Source organism: Scyliorhinus torazame, chromosome 16 (assembly GCF_047496885.1).
Source record: "Scyliorhinus torazame isolate Kashiwa2021f chromosome 16, sScyTor2.1, whole genome shotgun sequence".
Classification (NCBI taxonomy): domain Eukaryota; kingdom Metazoa; phylum Chordata; class Chondrichthyes; order Carcharhiniformes; family Scyliorhinidae; genus Scyliorhinus; species Scyliorhinus torazame.
This window is the reverse complement of record NC_092722.1, coordinates 35,339,983-35,359,520: the sequence shown is the minus strand read 5'-3', so window position 1 is coordinate 35,359,520 and position 19,538 is coordinate 35,339,983. Positions and strand designations below refer to the sequence as shown.

At 45.7% G+C, this 19,538-nt stretch overlaps 1 protein-coding gene across 1 annotated transcript in view; it reads right to left on the bottom strand.

The window, feature by feature from the left end:
* Positions 1–19,538, bottom strand: part of vwa1 (von Willebrand factor A domain containing 1) — an 80,535-nt gene that overhangs the window by 25,992 nt on the left and 35,005 nt on the right. Inside the window, exon 3 of the mRNA XM_072478246.1 lies at positions 3,760–4,038. Coding sequence (XP_072334347.1) covers positions 3,760–4,038 — 279 coding nt within the window. The remainder of the gene's footprint in view (positions 1–3,759; positions 4,039–19,538) is intronic.

Below are 19,538 nucleotides of genomic sequence, written 5' to 3'. Positions count from 1 at the left end.
TTTGCTCAGCTGACCCCAGGCTTGCCACAGCGACATCTCAATGTACGAATGCTTGGACATCAGGGTCGCAACCCTGCTCAAGCTGAGCTGCTGTCAGAAGCTTTGCAGCTCCAATTCTGAAAGGTATTTTGGCCCTTGAACCCCTTGATAAGCTATGAGTTTCTAGATGCAGCCAGCGGTTTCTGTAAAGTGTTCAGCTAACTCCTAGTAAGGATGACAGGAAGCTCACAGACATTGTGGGAGAAAACTTGTTGCAAAGCTAAATGAGAAACAACGTCTCCTGTTAATTCTTTTTTTTTTGTACAAAAGGTACCAAATGCATGGTACCTTTAAACGTTTTGGCATGGTATCTTAGAAAAATAAAGATAGTTTTAAGGGATTTTTATTTGTATTGGTAAACATGAAAAACTATATGGTTTGAAATGGGTTTAATTTAGCACTTCTGTGTCTGGAAGGATGAAGCCTATAGTTAGATTCATATTGGAAAAAGGTGTTTGTATGTGTGGGGGTTGGTTAAATTCCAACTATGATTCTTTTTTATTTATAATCTTTATTGTCACAAGTAGGCTCATATTAACACTGCAATGAAGTTACTGTGAAAAGCCCCTAGCTGCCACATTCCGGCGCCTGTTCGGGGACACAGAGGGAGAATTCAGAATGTCCAATTCACATCTTTCTTTCGGGACTTGTTGGTGGAAACCGGAGCACGGGAGGAAACCCACACAGGCACAGGGAGAATGTGCAGACTCCGCACATACAATGACCCAAGCTGGGAATTGAATCTGGGACCCTGGTGCTGTGAAGCAACAGTGCTACCCCTGTGCTACCGTGCCGACCACCTCTCAACTCGGCTAGGACGGGAGCTGCAAAGAGGCAAGCTTCCCAAAGAATCATTTTTACCTAGATAACCAGGGAATTGGGACAAAAAGAATGCTTTAAGGTGACTAGAGTTAAGGATCACAGTATTATTCAGAAAAAGTCAAGGAAAAGTAAACAAAGTGTTCGAAGTTAAAGAGATAATTGCAGTAACCAGATTTAACGTGGAACAGCGGACTTCAGAGGTAAATCAAAAGGCTTGATGCCATTTTACTAGAGATTGGCAATTGAGAATTAAAGCAATTGTGAACAGTTTGTACAGCAGTCAAGACAAAGCAATCCTAAAGGGGTTGGTGTAAAACCTGGGCTGGATTCACTGTTTTAAATGGAGCAGAAGCTTTGCTTAATGGGTCATTGGACTGGATTTCGGAATGTATTCTGCTGATGGAAAACATTATTGTGAGAAGATTTTAAAGCCTGTTTTTGGAGTGAAGTTTGAAAACTCTTATGTGACACTCATCTGGGGGAATTCTGAGGAGAAATCCACAGACACGCTAACTTGGGTTTAGAGCGGAGTGTGTGTATTTGACCACAGCCATTTTGTATGCTTGAAAATGACATTGGGCGCAATCTACCCAACTGTGGACAGAGTCCCGTAACACGCAAGATTAGCTGGATGTTTCCCGGTGCTCAGAGTGCTGAGAAGCACCTGCAATCTAACTCCCAATCCGGGTATATCAGGGACTCAGTGGAGACCTCCCCAGCGAGGTTGCACTTCGCCCTGTTTTCTGCACTGAGCAGCTCCGCTCACCGGAACTCCTCAGTGCAGCAAGAAATTGGGATGCCATTTTTAAATGGCGTCCTGATCTTTTGAGCCTCCGGCGTGATACCCGACTAGCTGTCTCACTCTAATATGCAGATTTGCCAGAAAGCGATCCCACCCACAATGGGTGGGATTCACATCGCGACATCTCGCGAGATCACGTTAGACAAGACAAATCGGAAGTGGAATTTCTTGGAACAACGCAACAGGTAGCTCCTGTCCTAAATGTGTCAATGAGACCATTGTAGTTTAAGATGTATTTTGCAACCCATGCTAATCTTAAAAGCTGTGTGTAAGTATTAAACTAAGGGGTGGAGATAAAGGAGCATTGTATCATAATCCGATTTTTTCGTGTTTAATAAATGTTTTTTCCTCTTGTTGAAACTAATAAGTGGTCCTGTGACTCTGGTTCGCCACGGTTTTTTTTTTAAAGTAAAAGTTACGGTCTTTTAAGCCAGGGTTCATTTCTGGAATCTTCCCGTCCAGATATAACATCAACAGGGATCGTAATATATCTTAAAGGGCAAACGCGTGCTAGACCAACGCAGGTTGCTGCAAAGGCATGCACATGCAGTTACAGGGAACATGAGTGAGAAAATAGGGTTGACCCTGGAAAAAGAAGCACGATTTGTGCGCTCACTACCCATTTACTGTTTTTGAATATTCTGATGCTATTTATTGCCGAGAATCTTGGGATGCAGGTACACACATCACTAAAAGCCATGACACACGTTAATACGGCCTTTGGAAAATAAAAGCAAACTGGGCGCTGGAGATTACTGACAGAGGGACAGAACGGAAAAGCGGGCAAGTCCAGTTGAAGATGTATAGATTCTTGGTCAGACCACACAGGGCGTCCTGTGCACATTTCTGGTCTCCATTTTAGAAGAAGCATTGGAGAAGGTGCAAGAAAAATTTGCAAGGAAGATACTAGAGTTGTGAGGTAATAATATCTATTGGGAAAGACTGAATAGGCTGGGGCTACTTTCCCTGGGAAAGGGGTGACCTGATGGAGCCCTTTAAAACGGTGAAGGGGGTTCGATACGGTCTGGACACAAGATGTTTTCAGTTGCAGGCGATTCAAAAACTAGGGCTCATAAATGTGAAGATACTCACTAATAATTCAAGAGAAACTTCTTTGCCCAGAGAGTGCTTAGAATGTGGAATGTGCTACCACAAGAAGTAGGTGAGGCAAAAAAAAACCCCAATAAATGCATTGAAAGGGAAGCTGGATAGTTACATAAGGGAGAAAAGGATAGAAAGGCACGCAGATAGTGTTAGGTGCAGAAGTGCGGCTGGAAGCTTATGTGGATCATAAACGCTAGCTTTGATCAGTTGGGCCGAGTGGCCTTTTTCTGATGTCCTAGATGAGTGTCATTTGCCACTGCTACCACAGGGAGCTGTGCTAACCTTTATGCTGGTGGTCCCAGGGATTAATGGAGTCAGTGCTGGTAAATGAGCAAATCCAAGTGTTTGCTTGGCCCTGCCTCTCCACTGGCATTTACGTGTGGTGGACATGGAAATGGTGTGGGCGGTTTTCCAGAATTATGGCAGGATCGCACCCCTCCTCACTCAAAACAAAATACATATAGACTGGTCCAGAGTAAGTGGAGTTGGTTAAGGGGCAAGATCCCTGCCAGAAACAGGTCCAGGCAGCAGGTGATCGAGGGATCATCCGACCCGACCGTCTACCCCCTACCGCAGCTACATTTGCGGCCGGGTGTCCCTGAAGAGGGAGCACGAGGTGTCTGCCGGCACCGTTGAAGCCTTCCATGCCCGGTGGGCACAGCGGGGGCTGGGGTGCATTACTGATTGTCTTAATCATGTTTTGGTTCAATGTGTTAACTTTTATTTGTGATTTTTGTTTTTGTTTAACTCAGTATCCCTTTAAGGGGCTGGCCCTTTAATTTGTCCCTCAGCTTTAATTGGTTATTTGACTTATCCAAAATTGGAGTAAGATCCCTGCTATAACGATATCCAAATTCCAATGCTCTTATTGCCAGCTTTACTAAGATCAGGTAACAACCTTCTGATAAAGGTTGTTTTCATTTGGCATGTTTTAATGAACTGCATTTCTGATTTCAGATGGTTCATGTTACGTTACACCCATCAGAACTCACCTTCCAGTGTAGTTACCTTTGTCACGAGGGATTTGTGATAGTTGCTGTTACTTATTGGAGTAAGTTTCACTTCATACGTGGTCTCTGGTAGCAGCTCTCGCAGCATAACACTTGTCTCATCGCCGGTGACGGTTTTCCATGATTTCCTCAAAGGTTCAGCAAGCAGTGTGTACTCAATCAGATAATAGTCCGTATCGCTGCTCAGCAGCTTGGGCCACAACAAACGAAAGCTGCTTGCTGTGATGTCCAAAGCTCGCAGTTTTTTAGTCCGGATAATCTCTGTACAGGGAAACAAAGCAGCTTTCAGTAAAAAACACTCGAAAAAATTGTGTGTGAGAGAGATGGACAATGTGTGTGATGATGGAATGTATACAGGAAAGGCCTTGGTGTGGGATATCTGAGTGTGTGTGTATGAGACACAAACATAACCTGTGTACGTATAGTGTGTGATATACATACAAAATATTGGAATGCAGCCCAAGATTAAAACTACAGGTTGGTAAATTTTGTTTGGAATTTACAGAAGCCAGGGAGTGAAGTTGGTTTGCTATGTGTTCAGTTTTTTTTTCAAACTCTTTCTAAGTGTCAACCATGTGCCACTGATATTCAAGACCCTACTCCCTTTTGCTTCTGTGCAGAGGGAAATGTATTTATCATGTCACTGGATGTATATCCCTGGCAGGGCGGAAGCTCATTCATCCACCTGCCTTCAGCTGACAGACTCGAAGGTCCCAGCACCATATTTAACACCAGTCCAGCACACTCATATCACTCTCTCCAGCCTACTATCACCAGACAGTGCAAGATGTCAGTAACCAAGAGGGAAAAGTTTAGCAGCCTCAAGACGTCTGTTCCTTGATTCAAGTACCTTCCCCCTGAGCCCATCGCCTGCAAGGTGCCCTTGCCTCACTTGGACCTCTGTCCACCTCATCTGGGGTCCATGCATCCCCTTCCATTAAACAATGTGGTATCTCTCAGGCCCCTTGTTTGTGAGCTTTTCATGCAGATTTGTTGGGGTCCAGCTACCATCCCTTCGGTCTGCCCTCGGCCTTGCATTGTTCATCTTCTGCACCCACCTCCTTGCCCCTCAGTATGCCATTGTGAGTCCTCGCCCTTCCCCACCCACCTCCTCCTTGCACAGCCCTCCTTCCACGTTGCCCCCCTTGTCTTCATTAGGCCACACTTGCCTCACACCATGGCCTCACCTTGCACTCCACCCCCGGTTGAACGTTGGACCTTTGTTGCATTGGCTGCATGGATTCCACAGCACAGTGCTGTCCGGATAGACACTGGTGTGTACTGGGCAAGGAGATCCCAAACCTAGGTGCAGTACTGATCCAACTCAGTGGTGCAGGAGAGTCCATGGGTCCAGCAGCACATGGTCCATGAAGACCAGCTTGGCATGGAGATTTTTGTGAGGGCCACGAAGAATCCAGCACGAGTTTAAAGGATACAAAGTAATAACATTTATTTACAACATATATATATATATATATATAACAGCAGCAGCAACTTCCCTTGCTGCACATTCCTTCCTGCTGGTTCTTAAACTGGCCAGCTTTATTTATACTAGGAGTTTACTAATGGTTTCTCCGCCCCCCCTCATTGGGGAAGCTCATACTCCCACAGGATTGTGGGATTGTCATTGGTCCCCAGCCAATGGTAAGTAGGCAGGTTATAACAGAGATGGAGGCAGGAACCGGTTTGTCCTGACAGAGTGGTGAACAGTGTTGCACCATGGCAGAAAGTTATTGCATTTACCCTGGCGTCTCTGGAGAACCGAGGACCGGCTTGAGCACACCGCTCTTTAGCAAATGGGTTTGACATGATTCCCGCAGGCGTGATGCAAGATTGGAAGGTCTGATGGGATGCCGGCGAGCAGCTGTTTTAATGAGCATTCATGAGATGCAAATAAATGCAAATGGCATTTGCGCCACCTGCCAGCGGGAAGAACGACCTCGCCAGTAACCCGCCATTGTGAGAATTGCAACAGGATTTTACACTGGCTGGATGCGACTTTTATCAGATTCACTGCGTCCACCTGGCACCAAACCCACTGTGGGCGGAAAGGGAGAATTCCACCCAATGTTTCAGATCATTGACCTTTCACCAGAACTGCAAGAAGTTCCACTTCCTTTTGTATTACTTCATTTAGGGGAGATGGTGGCATTGTGGCAATATCACTGAACTAGTAATCTCGTGACTCAGGTTAATACTCAGAGTTAACCAGTGATGGAAATGATCCTGAACATTTTTTTTTTTTTTTAAATGATCCTGAACATTGATTGTTGTAAAATCCCATGTGGTCAGGGGCAGATCTACTATGAAACTAATGAAGCTTAAGCTTCAGGGCCCCTAATCCCGGAGGGGCCCCAGAAGCGACCTTAGTCCACATTGCTTCAACATTTTGGGTCTATTGTATGAGAAGGGGTTTTTAAAAAGTAATAATATTAATAATATAGTGTAATTCAATACAAAATAATAGTTAAAATAAAAATTAAAAGGTTATTAAAGTATCATGTAGGCTAGCCGTAAACAAAAAAATGTTCAAATTAAGGATGTTTCATTCTAAATATATTTAATATAAAATAATTATAAATAATTTAAAACACTATTAAGATCTATGAGAGAAATACAAACAGTAGATGACGTGTCGTAACAAAAAAGGGGAGCCGTTGAAAAGGCAATCACAATGCTAACGTGAATTTTCAACATGATAGCATTCGTGATAGCGATCTAGACAAGAATTGTTTTCAATACAGGATACAATATTTTAATTACCCATACTCAAAAATAAATGTTATATTTAGAAAAGTAAGGTAAGTAATAAAGGTGAAATAGTGTTACATTAGCCTAAGCCTATTGTTTTTATGAAGAGGTGAACGGAAGGTAGGCTACGACCGAATGTACTCAGAACTCTGGAGAATCATGAAGACAGCATGGAACATAAGAGGGCGATGTTGTGTTGGATAACAAGAAAGTCAAATAAAAATACTGTGGATCAGCAACTTGAAGAACAGATGAGAAAAACCATACAGTACTATTTTGAAGTACTGAAAAGAGTGTAGCTGTTATAAAGTTTTTAAGTGAAAGAGGTTTGGCATTTAGAGGTCATGAGGAGAAGTGGGGTCACCAAATAATGGAAACTTCATGGGGGCCATTGAACTTATTGTAGAGTTCGACCCATTTTTACATGAACATCTTGAGAAATGTAAAAATGAAAAAGTAAATGCTACTTACCTATCCAAACCCGTGTATGAAGAATTGATAGAAATCATGGGAAAACATGTGCAAGATGAAATTGTGAATCAAATCAACAACCTAGACACCAAATACTACTCTATTATTGTTGACTCTACGCCTGACCTGACACATGTTGACCAGCTGGTAATTGTGGTTCGATACTGCTATAATGGAAAACCCTGTGAGAGATTTTAACATTTTTACCGATAGAAAACCATTCATCCACTACCTTGTTCAACAAAATACAACAAGTCTTGGGTGAACATAAGCTTTCACTTGAAAATATCCGTGGTCAGTCCTACGATAATGCATCTAACATGAGGGGCTCGGAGAAAGGGCTGCAAGCACTATTTAAAAACATTAACAGGTACGCAGACTATGTACCATGTGCAGTCCATTCACTTAACCTTGTTGGAGAAAAGGCAGTGTCTACTGTACCTGAAGTTGTTGACTATTTTGGCATTTTGCAGGAGCTGTATGTTTTCTTTTCTGGATCTCCACGAAGGTGGGGGATTTTAAACACACAGGGCATTCTACATTTTTCTCTAAAGAGCTTAAGTGTAACTAGATGGTCTGCACACTATGAAGCAGTCCGGGCAATTAAAAATGGATATATGGGTATTTTACAAACTCTCAAAAAAATTTTTGAAGACTCAGAAGAGAAGCCTGAATGTAAATGAGATGCAAAGAATTTATACCAGAAGTTGGTAAAGCTGGAATAGTCTATTTTAACAGTCGTTTGGGAAGAAGTGCTGGAGCGTTTCAACAAAACAAGTAAGAAACTCCAAACCCCTGGTTTTGATGTATTTGAAGGTTATCTTCTGCTATCATCTTTACTTTCGTTTGTTAAAGAACTCAGAAAATTCAGCCGATAGGATTGCACACTATGAATCAGAAGCAAATGTTTTGTGTGAAGATATCACCTCAAGTTATTCTGATGCTTCCAAACGCATTGTTACAAGGAAATGTTCAGATGGAACAAGTGGTATTGCTTCTTTGAGAGGAGCTGACAAATTTAGGATAGAAGTTCTATATCAACTCTGACTGCTTGATAATCCAGCAAGAGGATTGACCCATATGAGCAGATTGCGAAAAGGTTCAAGTTCCTCTCAGAATTGGTGAACAATTCTGAAATTGATGAGGACAGTATTAAACTTATAATATCGTATTACAAAGATGATATTGACCACAAATTAGTAAACGAGTGTTATCAGTTCAAAGAATATTTGCACCTTAGGAAATCCCAGCACACAGAAGAAAACACGCCATCTAAAATGCAATGCGCAGAAGTTCTTCAGCTTATTTGTGAGCAACACCTAATTGAAGTGTTCCCCAATATTACTACTGCGCTTAAGCTGTACTTGACAATGCCTATCACGAGCTGTGAAGCAGAAAGGAATTTTTCAAAGCTATCCTTTTTAAAGAACAAATTGCGGTCTTCCATGACTGAAGAGCGCTTAAATTCTTTATGCATATTGTCTCTAGAAAATGACATTGCAAGAAAGCTCTCATATGACAAAACTGTACGTGAATATGTTGCTCGAAAAAACAGAAAAAAAGAGTATTTTGTAAAATGTGCTTCATGTAGTATGTATTATCATAGGTGTCTAAAATAAAAGATATTGACTGTGGTCTTTTCCATGTTTTATTTCATCATTCTATGATGCATCATGCATGTATATAACATTTCCCTAATTTTCATCCCCCCATAACTCGAAAACTATAAGGCATAGGAAATTTCTATTCACACCAGTGACTTTGACATGTGAGATAATCCAGTACAGCAATTTTAATCAAAATCTGAGATGTAGTGGTTACATTTTTAAAGATTTTGTGGTGATCTGTCGTGGAACAACCCCATTGAAGAAGATAACAGTGGTTACCCAGACCTCATTGCTGGTTGCGAAGGGGCCACCATAACAGTTCAAGCTTCAGGGCCCCAAAAATGTAGGTCCGCCACTGCATGTGGTTCCCTGCTTCCTTTAGGGAAGGAAATCTGCGTCCTTTCCTGGTCTGGCCTACATGTGACTCCAGATCTACAGCAATGTGGTTGATTCTTGACTGCCCTCTGAAATCACACAATTGTTATGGTGCAGAAGGTGACCATTCGGCCCATCGTATCTGCACCGGCTCTCCAAATGAGCATTATGACTTAGTGTCCTGCCCTTTCCCCTGTAACCCTGCACATTGCTGCCATTCAAACAGAATTGCAGAAGCGGCCTTGTAAGCCAGTCAAGGACAATTAGGGCTGGGTAACAAATGCTGGCCTTGCTTAAATTTTTTTTTTAATTGTCCCTTTTATCAATTATATATTATCAACGATCAAATATCAACTCCCTATCCTCCACCATCCCCCACAGACCCTCTGCTCTTTTCTCCCCATTCCCTGCATTACTTTTTCTAGCCCTCTACTTGCTTAAAAACTGTAAATCACTAATTTCCTCCAGTTCCGATGAAAGTTTATTGACTTTCTTGGGCCTGCAAGTGGATGGGTTTTGAATGAGTTAAAATCTTGCCCATTCATTCTGTTTCTCCCTCTGCAAATGCTGCCTCAGCTCGAGTGCTTCCAGCATTTTCTGTTTATATTTACACGTCATTCGTATTGGGTTCATTCCGATGTATGATTTTCTTTTTCCGCAGTTGACTGAGTGGAGCCATCTAACAGGATCAGTTTTCTTTTTCTTTTATAAATTTAGAGTGCACAATTCTTTTTTCCAATTGAAGGGCAATTTAGCGTGGCCAATCCTTGCCTACCCAGGACATCTTTGGGGAGTGAGGCCCACGCAGACACTGGGAGAATGTGCAAACTCCACACGGACAGTGATCCGGGACCGGGATCGAACCCGGGTCCTCAGCGCCGTGTAACAGGATCAGTTTTCAATCGGGCCTGGACTCCCCAACCTGAATTTGTCAAATCAGTGACACAGGTCCAAAGAAAAACAGGAGATTTTGCTCTGCATTAAACAAAGCAAATATTTCCATTATCAGTACCGCCAATGAGCTCCTAAACCACGAACAAGGCACGGCAGTTTGACGCTGAAGAGTTAATTTATTTTTTGCACCAATGCTTCTGAATGGGATCTCGGGGGGGTTGGTTATGTGTACTGACATGATAAATACAGCCCCCCTCTCTGTATGGTGGCCAAAGGGAATTTTGATGATCCATGGTGCACACCCACAGCCAGTTTGATTGTGAAATGTGGAAAAACGAATTGACCCTGCAGCAGATCTGCCTCACCCCCTGTTCAAAACAAAATCTACCAACCTGTAGCTTCAGCCTTGGGCTGCATTCGGAGAAGTTAGGCCGAGGCTCTGTCTACTTTCTCAGGTTACGGCAAAAAGATCCAATAGCGCCATTTTGAAGAAGAGCAGGGGTGAGTTACCCCGGATGTCCTGGCCAATTTCAATCCCTCACTAAGAACAGATTATATGGGCGTTATCACACCCCTGTTTGTGGGAGCTTGCTTTACTTTTGTAACTTTTCACAGTACTTCATCGGCTGCAAAGGTGATATTGGGACGTCCTGAAGATATGAAAGGTGCTCTACAAATGAGAGTTTTTCTTCTTCCAATATTCAGGAATGCTGCTCTGATATTGGGTTGGGATCAAAATTCACTCATATTTGGATCAGTTGCGAGAGATGTACATTAGAGAGATGAGACCCCTCCAAAAGCAAACCCCCCCCCCCCAATTCTCCGATGGTGGAGGCAGCTCACCATAAGCCGTCAGTGGGATCTCACTGTCCCGCCGATGTCTACAGTGTTTTGTGTTGCTTGTCCGTCCCGCCCCAGGGAACGTGCCACCCGGGAGGGGGAGCGTCTTTGGTGGGATCGGAATAGCCCACCGGCAGGAAGGGCTGATAAATTCAGCCCATTGTATTCTTAATCCGTAGGAAAATAAATGGCCCATTCAGCGCTTGAGACGGTCTTACCATTCAGTCAAATCATAGCTGTTCTGTGTCCCAACTCCTTTGACCTCTTGATACTTCACCTCACAACATTCCATCAATCTCAGAGTCTTGAACATTTCAATATTAAACATTCTTATTTTGGACGTTCTTGAAATTGAACATTCCAGCACACTCACAGCCAACTTAAGAGAGAGGGTTCCAGATTTCCACTATCCTTGTATGAAAAAGTATTTACTGATTTCACTCCAAAGTGCCTAGCTTAATCCATTCACACTGGAATTTTTCCGCTCGAGAAAAATTGTTTCCCTGACGTATTCTATCAAATCTTTTAATCATTTTAAATATGTCGTTTGAACTACCGTACAGCCTTCTAAATCGAACGGAACACAAACCAGATTTATGTCACTTTTCCTCATGGTTCGAACTTTAATCCCCAATCTGGGCGCACTCCCTCAAAGGTGAATACAAGGGGCGGGATTCTCTAATTTTGGGGCTATGTCCCCACGCTGGCGTGAAAACCGGCGGCAACAACTCCGGCGTCAACGGCCCCCGAAAGTGAGGAATTCTCCCCTTCCTAGGGGGCTAGGTTGGCACCGGAGTGGTCCCCGCAGCTCCAGCTGGCACAGAACTGCCGGCGTATTTCCACGCATGCGCGAGGGTTCCCTTCTCCGCGCCAGCCTCCGGGCAATATGGCGGAGCCCTACAGGGACCCGGAGTGGAGTAAAGTAGGCCCCCACAGAACCAGCCCGTCTGCTGATCAGTAGGCCCCGATCGTGGGTCAGGCCACCGTGCCCCCCCCCCCCCCCCCATCCCCGGAGTAGGATCCCCACTCCCCCCCTCCAGGAGCACCTCCGCACACACACCTTCCAGGTCCCGCCGTGTGGGACCCGAGTAATCCACGGCCGGCGGGACGCGGCCAAACTCGTCGGCCACTCGGTCCATCGGGGCCCGGAGAATCGCCGGGGGGCCACTGTCAACTGCCCCCAGACCGGTGTGGCGGCCATCCCACGGCTACCCGAAAATCGGCGTCGGGGCGCGACACTCACGTCCCCCCGGGGATTCTCTGACTCAGCGTCGGGTCGGAGAATCCTGGCCGAGGTATGTCGCCCAAAACTAAAGGCAGTATTCCAGATGGAGTCAGAGCAGGGTTCTGGGTGAAGTGAAGCATCCCTTCCACCTCCTTCAGATTCGGATCCTCTGAGGATAAGGGCCAACATTCCATTAGCCCTTTCTCATTGCTGTTTTTATTTGTTCGCCTGCATTTTAGAGATTTGTGTACACGGGCAACCTCAGCTCCTCCACAAATCGGAGACTCTCACCATTAACAAAATGTTCAGATTTTCCACTCCTGTGTTTAAAAAAGAATATCGAGGGTGGATACATCACTGATTATTGTGCTCAGGTGCTAAAGGCTGAAAAAACTTGCTGATATTGGATACCTTCACAGAGATTACAACCAGCCTGATCTTGACATTAAACGACACATTGGTGGGATTTTCTGACCCCGGTGACGTGTTTGGCGTTGGAGGTGGCGGCCCACCCATTGGTCGGCAGCCGGATCGTCAGTCCCGCCGCTGTCAATGGGATTTCCGTCGCCACGGAACCCATGGCGGTGGGAGAGGGTCACCATCGGCGGGACTGGAAACTCCCACCAGCGGAATTATCTGGAAAAACCTGTCCATAGGCTACACTTCCATTTAGATTTTGTCATAATTCATGCATTCTTGCTACTAACCCGTAGTGTAGTTATAATAGAATACAACAATAATAATAATCTTTATTAGTGTCACAAGTAGGTTTACATTAACACTGCAATGAAGTTAGTGTGAAAATCCCCTAGTCGCCACATTCCGGCGCCTGTTTGGGTACACCGAGCGAGAATTCAGAATGTCCAGTTCATTCAACAGCCGTCGTTCGGAGCACCCGGAGGAAACCCACGCAGACATGGGGAGAACATGCAGACTCCGCACAGATAGTGACCCAAGACAGTGAATTGAACCTGGGACCCTGGAGCTGTGAAGCAACAGTGCTAACCACTGTGCGACCATGCTGTAATGCATTTTAATACCTTGCTTAAGCACATAAGAACTCGCAGCAGGCTGAGGCAATTCAGCCCCTCGAGCCCGCTCCACCATTCAATACGATCGTGGCTGATCGCATCTCTGCCTCAACTCCACTTTCCTGCCCGATCTCCATAACCCTTCAACCCATCACCAATTAAAAATCTCTCTATCTCCTCCTCAAATTTACTCAATGTCCCGGCATCCACCGCATCTGGGGTAGCAAATTCCCAGATTCACGCCCCTTTGGGAGAAGTAATTTCTCCTCATCTCTGTTTCGAATCTGCTACCCCCTTATCCTGAAACTATGACCTCTCATCTAGATTGCTCCACAAGAGTCGAAACACTGGCTTATTCTGCTACCTCACCTGGACCACGGGATATCAGATACATTGATTAAAACCTGCATATAAAGTTTATGCAATGTGCATAGACTAACACAAATTAGACAGAGCAAAAAATGTCCCCGGCCATAGTTAAAAGACAGAAAATTAAGCCGAAGAAAGAGATCTATCTAAAAGGTTGAGCTCAACAACCGTTAATGTGTGATTTTCTATAGCAAAGCATGGCTGTCTCAAATGATTGTGAAATCTTTGGTAACTTGGGATATGTGAGTCTTTGACATCTCGTCTGTGGCCCTCACATCTCGTCTGTGGCCCTCACTCCTGGTAAGCAGACAAGGACTGGAACCTTTATCTATCACTCAGATACAAAGTGGAGGACCTCACACTTCCACACATAGTCTCACTGACTTAATCTAGCTGTGTCCTTTTGCAACTACACAACTTACTGAATCCATACCGGTTGTACTGGGAATCTGAAGGATGTGAATGTATCGGAGAGAGTGCAGCAGTGGTTTAAAAGAATGGTTCCAGGGATGAGAAACTTCAGATATGAGGACAGGCTGGAGAAGTTGGGACTGACTTCCTCGGAGGGAAGCATGCTAAGAGGAGATTTGATTTGGAGAGAAGAATGCTAAGAGAGGATTTGATAGGGGTGTTCAAAATCACAAAGGGGACTGGGCAGAGTAGATAGGGGGGTAACTGTTCCCCCTCATAAAAGGATCAAGAAGGAGAGGGCACAGATTTTAAGGTGGTTTGCAAAAGAAACAAATGTCATGTCAGGAAAAGCTTTTTCACACAACGAGTGGTTGGGGTCTGGCATGCACTACCCGGAAGTGTGGTGCAGGCAGGTTCGATTGAGGCATTCAAGAGGGGAGTAGATGATTATTTGAATAGAAACAATATGCAGAGGAACGGGGTAAAGGCAGGGGAACGGCGCTAAGTTATGATGCCCGTATGGAGAGCTGGTGCAGGCGCGATGGGCCGAATGGCCTCCTTCTGAGCCATAACAGTGATTCTGTGACTCTGTAATCTGTTGCAGAAGTGAGACCTCCTGGAATTTTGAAACAGTGAGGTCAGAGGCAACTGAAAGCTAATGGATAACGAGTGGGTTACCTTGGAGGGAGATGCACACTGTGAGCTACTGTTCACACTCTGTCTGCAAAGGCATTATCCCATCCTTTGGCGCACGACCTGGGAAAAAGTCCAATTCTTCAGTTTGCTGGTCATTTGCCAAAAGAAAGTAACAGCGGCAAAGTCGCTCTGAAAAACCGCAGAAAATAATACTGGGTCCCAATGTGAGCAGAACGCGCACAAACATATTTAACGGAGTGTGGCTTTGCAAGCAGTAAAATTCATTACCACAGGAGAAATCTTTTTGTGTGAATATACAGTCAGGATTTCAAAGATTCTGTACATAAAAACTGAGGAATGCCAGCTAGTTCAAGCTTTGAGTTAATGCCCCAGCAGCTTATGATGGGTGTGTTCAGGCTGCTGTCGCAGGCCTCATTTCAAATAAGGTTCCAGCTAAATTTTGTCAAGAGGGTAAAACGGGCGGCTTGAGAGAAACACATCGACATGGAGAGGCAGGAAAAGTGCGCAAGAGAAAGAGAAAGACACACGCACGCACACACACCCTGGAGGAGACACAAAAAAAGGAAATTGAGGCTCCAACTGGAACCAGCCAAAACTGGTGGAGACTCCTCAGCAGATAATCAGACAGATGTTGCATTCTTAACCAGTCCCCCCATCCTGTGGCAGCTGAAAAATGCTCGCTGGGAGTGGGAAGCAGCAAGTCACAGTTCACTGCAATTAAGGCTGAGGGTTCCAGCTGCTACAGTGTGTGGTGCGTGTTTGCAAAATATTTATACGTCAAGTCATGTACGACAATATGCCCTGGAAACAGGACCGTCATTATGGTATTGGCCCTCACATGCCTCAAGAATGTAGTCTTCGGATAAAGGGTGAGTGTGGGCGGAAAGCCCATGTCTTTCTGTATATGCAGTTCGCACGATCATTACAGATAAGGAACGCTGTCCAGCCCATCGTAATCCGTCCGTCCTGAAGCAGCCTACCTATTCCCCCACCTCTGCCACTGCAGCACCCCCACCGTCTCTCAACACCAGGTTCTTTGTTTCTGGTCCATGTGTTACAGGTCGGGATGTGTGCAGAGGACGTTCTGAAAGCAGCCCTGAAGGTCACCCTAAATCTGTCCACTTGTCCTACCATTGCAGTTAAAAGCGGCGATCCCAATGTCTGAATAATGCAAGGAAAATGTGGAGGGAAGAAGGCAGAGTCAATGATTGCAGTCAAGTGAGGAAGGACAAGGAGTGATAGTTTACCAAGGCCACAGTTACAGATGATGCCATTTGTGACTCTGGCCACAATCTAGCTGCCACACTAACCACGGGCACAAATCCCGTAATGGCCACTATATCCTACGAGAGGGCCATAACGGGATTTGCGTTGGCAAGATTTTGGTGTGTGATTTTCCCCACACACACTCCTCCAATGACGCGATCTGGGTCATGCCAAGGAAGGGCGATTAACATATTTTATAATAAATTTGAACGCAATTTTAGGCTTAATGCTGCTACTACTGCCCTCTCTGCATCGCCCGACCCAGCTGCCGTGACATCACGCCACCACGAATGCACCGGCCCTTGGAAAGAGCACCCTACTTAAGCTCACTGACATGGTCCTCCATGTCCGTGGTTTGGTGGGTATTTTCAGTGCAGATTGGGGCACTCTTTAAAGATGGCACCCTGATCTCTGTGGAGCAAGCCTTGCCGGCTCTATCAGGTCCCGCTCCACCAGAGTGACAGCGCAAACCACACCCCCAATGAGTGCCAGAAAATCTGGAGTGAAAACTCGGCTGTGCATTTGGAGAGATACATGCTGGTTTTCCGTCTGAACCTGACACACTGCTAGAATTTGGGAAAATTCCACCCTCTGACTTTGATTTCAGTCCTGTGGTACGGAAGCATGGAGTGCGGGAAAAAATGGGCCGGGATTCGTGGAACTTGTTCAAGGTGACCATTTTCTATTCTGCTACTTTGTCATCTTTTTTATGTATGTATATTTCTACAAGGTCCACTTTTATTGTCCAGCCTTCAAAGCTAAAGAGCCTCTCTCCTACTTAGCAATGCAACATTGCTACTGCGAGTGAAAAATAATTTCCGATGGCTGACATCTGCTGTTCAAAATTATTCCTGGAACAAATTCTGAAGCCTCCAGTTCTCTGCAAAATTTAAAAACCAGTAGCTGTTTCAGAAGCATTTAAAATTTAGACTTGTAGAATTGGGCAAGTGAGGTAGTGAAGTAGTTTGTGTCAAACTGCAATGTATGAAGGCTTTTCAGATTGTGTGTTCTTCACACATAACTACATGATTTCATCATAGTCCCCTGCATTAAGCCAAGCCATTGGAGCTCTCACAAGCTTTATCACTGCCAACATTCAGTGTGGTTGAAATGATTGGAAACAACATTATTCACTGGGTCCACACGAGGGTTATACTTAATCAATTCCAAAGGGAGGATTTTCCAGTTGTAGGTGTGAATTCGGAGGAGTACTCAATGGCTGTTCTGGGGAGATGGGTTACGAAGGGGTTTAGTGATGTAGAACAGCCTGGCTTGAAAAGCTTTTCAAGTACCTCCCGTTTAATTCACCCAGAAAAACAAAGGCCTCATAGCAGTCTCCTTGCCAGACAGCAACCAACAACTGGTGGTACGCATTTTAGACCGGACAAAATTCATCTGCCACACAACCAAACAACTGTTATTGAGCCAGTGTTTAGTCAATAGTTTCTGAATCCTGCAGCCAATAAGACTATCCCGGCCCTGCAGTTACCTTCCCTTAACCACCTCCTTCCCCTCTTCATTTATGTGCCGCTCCTTGACCACATCGTCCAAAGGTATAGCCCATAATATTTATGGGGTGGCACGTAAGGAGGGAGAAGGGGTGACTGTTAGCCATTGGGAAAACTAGAAATATGGGAAGGGTGGAGGATCTGCCAAATCCAATGGCGAGACTGCATTAGAATTCTAGAGCCATGTTTCATGACAGGCAGACTGAAGGGATGACTGCTACGGAGTACAAAGCCAAGTCTGGGGATCATCCACAATTGTCTTTGCCCCACTATTACCAGCTGTGCCTTCGCCATCTAGTTCCTAAGCTTTGATATTTCTTCCCTAACCCTCTCCACTTCCCTCTCTTCCTTTAAGACCATCCATAAACCACACTTCTTTGACCAAGCCTTTGGTTGGTCCTCGAGCCTGGTCTGCTTTTCAATATGATGGCTAATCCTTCATCTCAGAGGTTCCCAGGGGGTCCACGATGACTCTCTGGTGTGTCTGTGAAACTAGCAGCCGCCACGTGACCGGCAAATGCCGGTTTGGATGCTCATAGTTTAAAAAGAATTAGAGAAAACAAATGGGCCAATCAGAGAAAGGCTTCTTGTAACATCCAGTGGTCCAAGGGGCCTGGCTCGAATTGGCCCATTTGATTTCTCAGGTCTCACTGTTGCTGGGCAAAAAAATTCCCGCGACCAACAGTGAAGGTCGCACAGAAGCGAGGCGGTGTGATGGAGCCTCAGAGTGTGCAGGCAGTCCAAGAATGGGCGGGCCTTGGAGCGAGCAGGCAGTCCTCGGAACAGGTGGTCCATGGAGCGAGCGGGTAAGACTCAGAGCAGTCAGGTGGGCCTCGGAGTGGGCGGATGGGACTTGGGGCAGGCAGACAGTCCTCGGAGCAAGTGTTTGAGAGGTGAGTGAGAGAGAGGGGTGAGTCTGTGTGAGAGAGGAATGAGTGTGTGTGTGTGAGAGAGAGAGAGGAATGTGTGTGTGTGTGTGAGAGAGAGGGGACTGAGAGTGGGGCGAATGTGTGAGAGAGAGGGGTGAGTGTCTGTGTAAGAGAGGAGTGAGTGTGTGATAAAGCCAGGGGAGTCCAACGAGCTTCTGAAAAGTCCTTTATTTCAGCAACCGCATCATACATACACAGGGCCCGGTTCCCTTTCACCGGGTCCTCATTCCTTTCTAGCTGGCTCTACAGCTGCCTGCCTTTTATGCTGGTGCTGGGTTAACTCAGTCCAATTGAACACGGGGAACAATCATCCCCAGGTGGATGAGTCCTGTGCAGGTTATTACAGTGTGAGATGGGCGAGTGTGTGTGGGAGTGGGGTGAGTATGTGAGAGAGAGGGGCAAGAGTGTGTGGCAGTGGAATTTGTGTACAGGTGGGAATGGGATGAATGTGTGAGAGAGAGACGAGTGTGAGGGAGAGGGGGGGGGGGGGGGAGTGTGAAAATGAGGGCTGTGTGAGAGAGAGAAGTGAGAATGTGTAGGAATGGGGTGAGAATGTGTGTGAGAGAGGTGAGAATGTGAGAGAGAGGTATATGTGCGAGAGAGAGGAGTGAGTGTGTGTATGAGAGAGGGTGAATGTGTGTGACAGAGGGGGCTGAGTGTGTTTGAGGGGGGTGAGTGTGTGTGAGAGATGCAGTGCACGTGTGTGAGGTTGTGAGTGTGTGTGGGGGGGGTGAGTGTGTGTGGGAGTGGGGTCAGTGTTTTGGAGTGGGGTGAGTGTGTCTGAGAGAGATGTGAGTGTTTGAGAGGCGAATGTGTGAGTGGTGTGTATTTGAGAGGTGCGTGTGTGAGGGGTGGGTTTTAGTGGGGTGAGTGTGTGTGGGAGGGAGGGATGAGTGGTGAATATTTGAGAGGTGTGTGTGTGAGCGGTGGGTTTTAGTGGGGTGAGTGTGTATGGGAGAGAGGAGTGAGTGTGAGTGGTGAATATTTGAGAGGTGTGTGTGTGAGGGGTGGGTTTTAGTGGGGTGAGTGTGTGTGGGAGAGAGGGCCGAGTGTGTGAGTGGTGAATATTTGAGAGGTGTGTGTGTGAGGGGTGGGTTTTAGTGGGGTGAGTGTGTGGGAGAGAGGGGCGAGTGTGAGTGGTGAATATTTGAGAGGTGTGTGTGTGAGCGGTGGGTTTCAGTGGGGTGAGTGTGTGGGAGAGAGGGGCGAGTGTGAGTGGTGAATATTTGAGAGGTGTGTGTGTGAACGGTGGGTTTTAGTGGGGTGAGTGTGTGTGGGAGAGAGGGCCGAGTGTGTGAGTGGTGAGTATTTGAGAGGTGTGTGTGTGAGGGTCAGAGATGTGTTGGCGTCCGACAGGGGAATAAACTTCGCAGCATTGCTCCTCCCATTAAAAATCACAAATGCAAGAATTGAGTATTTTTTTAACA